The following is a 7,556-nucleotide window of genomic DNA, read 5'->3' as shown; positions in this document are numbered from 1 at the left end:
GAAAGAGAAAGAAAGTCGCGTTTTTTTTCCAAAGATTAGCTCTCGCAAATTCATTACAAAGTTTCCTTTTGATCCGGACAAATCGATCTATTTCCCCTTCTTGGCAGCGGCGAGCTTCCTCTCGATCGTGAAGAAGATCGCGAGCGATCCCACGGAGAAGAGGGAGAAGCAAGCGGTGGCAATGTAGAGCGATTTGGGGCGGCCGGTGATTGGGATCACGGTGAAGATGTTCTCCGTCTTGGCCGCGTTCGTGCTCTGCCCGTACGCGACTTGGCTCCCGGTCGAGTTGATCGCGTAAGCTCGCACGAAGTAGAGCGCTCCCGGGGTGTCCTTGGAGATGAGCCACTCGGTGGAGTTTCCAGCGGCGCCCGCGTAGGACTGGGTCGCGATGTCGAATTGGCACGTCTTGTCCTTCTTGAGATCATCGGTGCTCTTCCTCCAGCCGCGGTTTTGCTGGCTGGGCGGCGCGTAGCAGAGCTTGAGCTTGATGTTCTTGAAGTTTGTGGGAGCTGGGACAGAGGAATTCACGGACCAGTTGATCAGGAGTCGGTCCTTTCCGGATTCCACGGCTGATCGGAGTAGAAATCCACCAAGGTAAGCGAAGAACACCACGAAGAAAAAAGAAGAGCTCTCTACTTACAGTTTAAGAAGCGCCCTTGCTCGTTCATCGCCACCGTCACGACCAAGCTCCTCGGCAAGCTCGCGAAGGAAACACCGCCATGGACGGATCGCGCCAAAGCGAGGAAAGCAATCGACACGAGCAGCACGCAATCGAAAACAGCCATCTTGGATGCTTGCTACTTTGGCGTCCACCCCAATCGAAGGCGACGATAGAACAATCAAGATGAGAATCCCCAGAGATTATATCTCCCACACGCACCAGTCAACCATTGGCCAAATCGGACCATCGAAGGACAAAAGGCGCCACACCAGAGGATCTCAAAGAGTCGCGGATTAGCCACAGCTTGCCTGTTGGAGAGCTCTGACCCTGGAAACTAGCGCGGCGAAAAACTATAGTCTATTATCGCCAAAGTCAAGAGTGTTGGGACCCGAAGGAAAACTTTTCCAAAAGCTTTGTTTGGCTCTCATCATCAGAGGGTGTCATCTCTTTCATCTTTGTTACTTTTTTTTTCTTTGTTCTTTCTGTTTTATCATAGTCGCTAATGGCTGAGCTGAGCTGATGCGTCTTTCCTGCTAAAACACCCGCTTAAAGAGATAAGTCAGCAAAACAATCAAAGGATTAGTTCCAAAGAAGAAGATATGGAAAACTAGAAAAAAAAAAGGAGATCATTACTGCCCTGGGGTATCAGCTTAGCAAACAGTCACGAACACAGCGTCGCCAACAACGGCACCATTTTTACGCGCACCAGCGATCCTCCTAGAGTCGTTTTTTCCTTTTTTTTCCGAGGCAGCAGTAGCGGCAGCAGCGGCAATAGCGGCAGTAGCAGCAGCAACTTTGGCACGACCCCACTCAGCACTACCAAAACCCCCCTAAAAGTGGACGAAGCACAGAAGCATTTCGTTAGCATGACTGCACACAGGCAAAGCACTCCACAGATGCAAGACAAACATACAACAACAGCCTTCCCATACCAATAAGCGAGAAACATACATCATAGTGATGGAAAGAAAGAAAAGAGGGAGAGAGCGAGAGAGAAGAGTGAGAAAGAGAGCAAGAGAAGAAGAAAAAAAAATGCAACGTAAAGACGAACCAGCTGAGGTGCCACCTCCACTCAGCTAGATGTCCCTCGGACAGCTTCCATGAGTACTACTAAGACTGTCCACCCCCGGATAGCTCTAACAAGGTACTCCAAAGGCGCATGCCACCGCTCGCTTATTAGGATTCCTGCGATGGAACCGAAATTGTTGGTGATCGGTGCAAGCTTTTGATCAGAAGATGCAAACCTCAGGCTCTGAATTAGGAGAAGAATGGCGGCCATTCACGGGACTTTTCGCATCCGGCGATGGACTTGCTCTCGGAGAGACGCTGCGACGGCCCAAGTTTCGCACCGGCGATGGGCTCCTGGGAGCTGGAGAAGCGCTACGACGAGGCTGAGGCGACGGGCTCCTGCAAAACAAAAGCAAGAATTAGCAAGGGAAAAAAAGCGCTTAGTGTTCAAAGCCACCACCTTTCAATGACTGGAGACGCTTGCCTCTCGGGTGATTTACTCCGGGATCGTCTTCGCCCCTCGCGGCCATCACGACCATCACGAGCATCGCGGCCATCGCGGCCGCCGTCACGATTGTCTCGGGGATAGTCGTGGCCACGGCCTCTACTTCTACTGCGGCTTCGGCTGCGGCTAAAGCTCCGCCTCCGGTAATCTCTACTGTCACGCCCGCGGTATCTCTCGCGTTCGTATCTTTCGCGACTACGGCTACGCCTTCGGTCTCTATCTCTCTCTCGGTAGTCGTCATAATCCCTTCTACAATCAACGAGATAAGAATTGAGTCTCCATCTATCCAACGAAAAATTTTCAATGTCCGAAAGTTTCTTACCTTCCTCTCCGAGGACTCCGGCTCCTGGACCGGCTGCGCCAGATTGGACTGGACGAAGTTATTTTTCCACGGTGGCTGCAGAAAAGAAAAGAAAGAGAGAATAAAAAAACCACCAAGAGCATCCGAGCTCTTCACTCACATTGACTCATCGTTCCTGCCGTATTTCGCAAATTGGACAACAATATTTCTTCCATCTACATTCTTACCTGCGAAGTAACCAAGCACGAGAATTTAACAAAGAACTACAAGACAAAGTATGGAAGCATACCATCAAGCCTCTCAATTGCCTTTTGAGCTTCGTCAGCGTGCTTGTAACGAACGAAAGCAAATCCCCTCGAGTCCCCGGTTCTGGAAAGCACGAAGGAAGAAAAGAAAAGAAAAAATCAAGGGCACTGTCTGGAAGAAGGCCAACATTTGCGAGCTTTACCTCCGGTCTCTTGGGATAAAAATATCAACCACTTTTCCATATCTATCAAACAAAGGAAACAAATCGTCGGCGCTGGTCCCTGCAACACGGGCCGTGAAACCCTAGAAATCCAATGCAGATTCTAGCGCGCGAGAGAGCGCGCGCTGGGAGGAGCGAAGAGGAAGAAATCACTCACGGAAGGTGATGTTGAGGACGAGGAGCGAGTACGTATCGCGGATGTCCGGCGGCCCCGATCGCCCAAAATGCGACATCGTCGCGCCCAGCGCCAAGCCCTAGCAGCCAAAGGATGAGGCTAAGCTTATCAAGGGGGGCCTTTTATATGTGACCGGGCTTTGCTAAGGACACCCTGGGTCCGGGGTTTATTCTCTCGCTCTCTCGATCGCTAGGGCTAGCTAGAATGTGCGCGCTTCTTCTCCGCCCCGGCGCTCGCCCGATCGCGCCGCTCACCAATGCGGAATCCAGGAAGCGCAGGTGTGCGAGATCCAGGTGCTCGGCGCGGCTCTCCGTGGAGATGCCTGGCAGGAATCTAGAGAGTCCTGTCCTTGCCGCGGCGCCGGTGATGGTGAGTGGCATCTCTCTTTGTGTGGGATTCCGGGGTGAAATATCCATTTCCAGGTGAACGATTGCACAGGCAAGGTCGGGCAGGCTGTGGCGGAGGCCGCGGTGGCGGCTGGGCTGAGATTGGTGCCGCTGAGCTTGACAGGGCCGGGGAGAGGAGGCAAGAGAGTCGTGATTGGGAATGTGGAGGTGGACGTCCGGGAAGTGTCCGAGAGAGAGGATGTTGTCAAGGAGGTGATCACGGAGTATCCCAATGTCATCGTTGTCGATTACACTCTTCCTGCCGCTGTAAATGGTAAGGAAGGAATCCCTCCTCTCGTGTTTTTCTCTCGTTCTTACTGGGTTGTCTTCTAGACAATGCGGAGTTTTACTGCAAGCAGGGGCTCCCTTTTGTGATGGGAACAACGGGGGGCGATCGCGAGAAGCTCTTGGATGTAGCAAGAAAATCGGGAACTTACTCTATCATTGCGCCACAGATGGGGAAACAGGTGGACTTGTTCTTGTTCTTTTGATCGTTTGGAGGTTTAGTTTCTCTTTTCTCAGGTCGTCGCTTTCGTAGCAGCAATGGAGATTATGGCTAAGCAATTCCCTGGAGCTTTCTCGGGATATACTCTCCAGGTACGCAAAAGTTGGGGAATGTGGTACTGACTGACTTGAACAATCAATCAGGTGACTGAGTCCCATCAATCTACCAAAGCTGATGTTTCGGGCACTGCTTTAGCAGTCATTTCCAGTCTTCGCAAGCTGGGGTTAGACTTTAAGGACGAGCAGGTTGGAAGAATTATTCGTACGAGTTTATATTGTACATTGCGTTCCTTGATGATTTTCCAGGTGGAGCTCGTGAGGGATCCGAAGGAGCAAATGACGAGAATGGGAGTACCGGAGCAGCATCTTAATGGCCATGCATTTCACACCTACAAAATTATATCACCAGATGGCACGTAAGTTATCTCTCATTACGTTCAAGAGCAGAGAAAAAAAAAATTCTTTTGATTGATCTCTTTTGCAGTGTTTTCTTTGAATTCAAGCACAATGTTTGTGGCCGAAGTATCTACGCTCAGGGAACAGTTGATGCCGTCTTGTTCCTATCTAAGAAGGTGCAAAGTTCTCTGTCATTTTCCTTGCCTTCCTGTTAAAAGTGAGATTTTCCCCCGCTTTCAGATCCAAGAGAAGTCAGAGAAGCGGCTGTACAACATGATCGACGTCCTAGAGGGCGGAAGCATGAGATGATTGATCTTCACTCGGAGTCTTCCGCGAGCACATCCCCCGGGAGCTGCATTTTCAAGATGTCTGTCCGGTTCAAGACTTGCGCGGCCGCCTTTTCATCCTCCAGCACCTCGCTCTCGAGGTCCTTCGTCTCGGCCGGGTCTGGGAAGCACGCTGTGTCCGAGAGGGGCCGCAAGCTGAGATAAGCGATGAAGAGGAGATATAGCAGCGTCAGGGAGAAGACGATCATGCCGAGAATAACACGCCCCGCCAGGAGAGTGTGGCTCGATATCAGCCACTTCACGAAAGCCGAGACGAGGAAGTAGACATTGACAGTCATCACGCAGCCACCGATGAAACCAGTGACGATCATGATCTGCCCAAGACGATGATCTTAGCAACACAAGCAAAGATATCAAACAAGAACCAGTTATACCCCGAGAGAGTTTACGTGTGCTCCCATTTTGAGCTTGCTGCCTGTGAAACGCAGGAGTGGAATTAGCACGAATGGCAGCACGAACGATAGGATCATCTGGAAGTTGATACGAGTTAGAATGGATGGTTTCTTCTTTTCTTTGGATTTCTTACCGAGCAAACTATGATCAGTTGTCCAGCGCTCCGGGAGCCTCCGATAAGAGCGACCACCAAGCTGGGAACAATGGCAACGCTGCGAGTGAGCAAGTTTCTCATCCATGGTTTGAGCCGGAGGTTGAGGAAGCCTTGCATCACGTACTGCCCCGCGTAAGTCCCCGTGATGGTGGAGCTCTCTCCAGATGCCAGGAGCGCCACTGCGAATATGACTTTGCTCCATTGCCCGAGAACGTTCTATAGGGAAGGAAGAACCCGAGCTTACAAAAGAGAAAAATGGAAGCTTTCGTGACTTACGCGAAGCAAAAAGGAGGCCTGGTTGAGGTCCAAGTCGGAGCACTTGTCTCTGTCTTCTGGAGAGAGATCCGGCCTGAAGCACACCGTCGCGCTTACAGAGATGACACAGACGTTGATAAGGAAGGAGAGGAAGATGGCGAATCCACACTCCAAAAGGTAGTATCTACATCCTTCCTGTGAATCCATAGATAAAAGCTTAGCAAGAGCAAAAGAAAAAATTCTCCATCTTGCCTTGATAGCTTCCTCCGATCGATGGATTTTTCGAGTTAGTACCAGCGCCGAATGGAGGTAAAGGTTATGCCTGTCACACAAAGAAAAGAAGTTAGAGCGTTGGAAGAAGCACGATCATTGATCGAGCTTACGGCATGATCATCGCGCCGAGCAAAGAGATTGCGATTCCAGTTGCGCCGTGGCCGCTCAATCTCGGTATAAACCCCTTGAGCACTTCACTAGCTTCCGGCTTGGCATAGCCCAGCTCCGCAAAGAAGCAGCCGACCATGACAAAAACAAAGAGAGCCACCACGAACTCCAGCTTCCTGACCTGGAGTGCTCTCACAAAGTTTAGAAAACCAGAAAAAAACGGAAGAAAAACATCACGTACTCCATATTGTTGCAACGCAAGCAAAAGCAGCGTGCTCACTCCGGTGAGAAGAACTCCGATCCAAAGCGGTATGCTGAAAAGCATGTTCAATGCGAATGCGGTGCCGATCACTGCCAAGAGTCCAAGAACAAGAGTTTTTACGTGTTGCGATGAAAAACAATGCGCCAGACCTTCGGGAATGTCCGATGCGATGATCGTCACCTCGGCTAGAATCCATAGCACGTATTTCACTAGCCGCGGGTACTCAGTCCTGCAGTGCTCCGCTAGATGCCTCCCTGATATAAAAAAAGAAATGATCTCGCAATCGCAAAGTTTGCTCCTTACCAGTTACGACTCCCAAGTTGGCAGCGAGCGATTGAATGATCAATCCAGCCACGGACGCAAAGAGCACAACCCACAAGAGCTGAGAGAAGATGGTGTGAACGAATCAAACAAAGAAAAAAACCTCATATCTGTACTGTGCTCCAGATTGGAGATCGCTTTCAACTGGAAGGAAATGGTAAATAAGAAACCGGGGTTTGAGGAAAAGCAAGAGCACACGTACAATTAGCGGGATCAATGTAAGCAATGCACACCAAGAAACCGGGGCCCAAAAACGCCAGGAGCTTCCGGAAAGCTCCCTTTTGCTGCGCACGCGAGGAACGAGGAACGATGAAGACCACGATACAAAGAGAGGGAAAAAAACCTACCCGTGGGATTAGAACTTGATTCTTGATTCCCTCTTCGTCGGAGGCGGAGGCGGAGGAGGGGGGAGCGAGAATGTTCCGTAGTGAATCCATGGATGGGTGGAGCTAACCCCGGCATAAATTAAATAGGAAAAGTGGCGCACGCTTCACCACCGTGCACTTGCGCCAAGAGTGTGTTTTGTGACATATCAGTGCCACATCAGTGCCACATAATTGTGCCACATCAATTAAAAAGCTAACAATTTTATAAATTTTAAAAATAGATTGATTATATTATTGGAAATAGATTCTCCAGAATATTATTTAATAGAAATTTGTTGCAGAATATTTATTTGAGACTATATATATACATATATACATATATACATATACATATATACATATATATATATATATATACATATATTATATATATACATATATATATATATATATATATATGTATATATATAAAATTTATTTAGTTAATATGTGCATATCAATTAAATTTTACTCCTACCAACAACTATGTTTTGGGGTGTTTTGGATGACAACATTGAGACTAACAGCCTTGTTACCTTCATGAAGTCCCTCGATGAATGTAACATTTTATAGTTGTGTTATCATGTTCTTTTATTTGCTAGTTCAAAATATTTTAAATATCTTCTAGTCAAAGAATTAACTTACTTATTTATCTTTTTAATTTTGAATTATTTAT

The 7,556-nt window shown here is 48.7% G+C and overlaps 4 protein-coding genes across 5 annotated transcripts; 1 reads left to right on the top strand and 3 right to left on the bottom strand.

Annotated features, from left to right (window-relative positions):
* Positions 1–912, bottom strand: LOC9652405 (high-affinity nitrate transporter 3.1). The gene is made up of 2 exons (XM_024671087.1): positions 641–912; positions 1–569 (listed from the first exon to the last, which is right to left on the bottom strand). The coding sequence occupies exons 1-2, from the start codon at positions 783–785 to the stop codon at positions 88–90; spliced, it is 627 nt and encodes a 208-aa protein (XP_024526855.1). The 5' UTR covers positions 786–912; the 3' UTR covers positions 1–87.
* Positions 913–1,273: 361 nt separating this feature from the next.
* Positions 1,274–3,257, bottom strand: LOC9633718 (serine/arginine-rich splicing factor SC35). 2 transcript variants are annotated; one of them, XM_002966236.2, is made up of 8 exons: positions 3,099–3,257; positions 2,924–3,002; positions 2,765–2,844; positions 2,636–2,702; positions 2,497–2,571; positions 2,130–2,423; positions 1,906–2,068; positions 1,274–1,846 (listed from the first exon to the last, which is right to left on the bottom strand). In XM_002966236.2, the coding sequence occupies exons 1-8, from the start codon at positions 3,172–3,174 to the stop codon at positions 1,838–1,840; spliced, it is 843 nt and encodes a 280-aa protein (XP_002966282.2). In that variant the 5' UTR covers positions 3,175–3,257; the 3' UTR covers positions 1,274–1,837. The 2 variants fall into 2 exon arrangements, with proteins under 2 accessions (XP_002966282.2, XP_024526854.1); XM_024671086.1 differs by having other exon boundaries at positions 2,130–2,420.
* A 17-nt stretch (positions 3,258–3,274) lies between these two features.
* On the top strand, positions 3,275–4,791 carry LOC9652404 (probable 4-hydroxy-tetrahydrodipicolinate reductase 1, chloroplastic). Its single transcript, XM_002966594.2, has 8 exons — positions 3,275–3,485; positions 3,539–3,776; positions 3,836–3,969; positions 4,025–4,099; positions 4,151–4,252; positions 4,313–4,422; positions 4,491–4,578; positions 4,643–4,791. The coding sequence occupies exons 1-8, from the start codon at positions 3,321–3,323 to the stop codon at positions 4,709–4,711; spliced, it is 981 nt and encodes a 326-aa protein (XP_002966640.2). The 5' UTR covers positions 3,275–3,320; the 3' UTR covers positions 4,712–4,791.
* On the bottom strand, positions 4,575–6,984 carry LOC9652403 (metal transporter Nramp6). Its single transcript, XM_024671084.1, has 12 exons — positions 6,863–6,984; positions 6,718–6,799; positions 6,619–6,659; positions 6,498–6,576; positions 6,344–6,448; positions 6,174–6,283; positions 5,935–6,113; positions 5,804–5,873; positions 5,573–5,746; positions 5,276–5,512; positions 5,124–5,219; positions 4,575–5,063 (listed from the first exon to the last, which is right to left on the bottom strand). The coding sequence occupies exons 1-12, from the start codon at positions 6,950–6,952 to the stop codon at positions 4,719–4,721; spliced, it is 1,608 nt and encodes a 535-aa protein (XP_024526852.1). The 5' UTR covers positions 6,953–6,984; the 3' UTR covers positions 4,575–4,718.
* Between the last annotated feature and the right edge of the window lie 572 nt (positions 6,985–7,556).

Source organism: Selaginella moellendorffii, unplaced genomic scaffold (assembly GCF_000143415.4).
Source record: "Selaginella moellendorffii unplaced genomic scaffold, v1.0 SELMOscaffold_7, whole genome shotgun sequence".
NCBI lineage: Eukaryota > Viridiplantae > Streptophyta > Lycopodiopsida > Selaginellales > Selaginellaceae > Selaginella > Selaginella moellendorffii.
Note: the sequence above shows the minus strand (reverse complement) of the source record. Positions and strands in the feature narration are given on the sequence as shown.

Coding starts and splice junctions, on each gene's coding strand:
- LOC9652405 (XM_024671087.1), bottom strand. CDS start 785: ATGGCTGTTTTCGATTGCGTGCTGCTCGTGTCGATTGCTTTCCTCGCT. Junction 570..640: donor GCAAGGGCGCTTCTTAAACT/GTAAGTAGAGAG, acceptor TACTCCGATCAG/CCGTGGAATCCGGAAAGGAC.
- LOC9633718 (XM_002966236.2), bottom strand. CDS start 3,174: ATGTCGCATTTTGGGCGATCGGGGCCGCCGGACATCCGCGATACGTAC. Junction 2,845..2,923: donor TTTATCCCAAGAGACCGGAG/GTAAAGCTCGCA, acceptor CGTGCTTTCCAG/AACCGGGGACTCGAGGGGAT. Junction 2,703..2,764: donor GGCAATTGAGAGGCTTGATG/GTATGCTTCCAT, acceptor GTTACTTCGCAG/GTAAGAATGTAGATGGAAGA.
- LOC9652404 (XM_002966594.2), top strand. CDS start 3,321: ATGTGCGCGCTTCTTCTCCGCCCCGGCGCTCGCCCGATCGCGCCGCTC. Junction 4,253..4,312: donor TAGACTTTAAGGACGAGCAG/GTTGGAAGAATT, acceptor ATGATTTTCCAG/GTGGAGCTCGTGAGGGATCC. Junction 4,579..4,642: donor TCTTGTTCCTATCTAAGAAG/GTGCAAAGTTCT, acceptor CCCCGCTTTCAG/ATCCAAGAGAAGTCAGAGAA.
- LOC9652403 (XM_024671084.1), bottom strand. CDS start 6,952: ATGGATTCACTACGGAACATTCTCGCTCCCCCCTCCTCCGCCTCCGCC. Junction 6,800..6,862: donor ATCAAGTTCTAATCCCACGG/GTAGGTTTTTTT, acceptor TCGCGTGCGCAG/CAAAAGGGAGCTTTCCGGAA. Junction 5,513..5,572: donor AGGCCTCCTTTTTGCTTCGC/GTAAGTCACGAA, acceptor CCTTCCCTATAG/AACGTTCTCGGGCAATGGAG.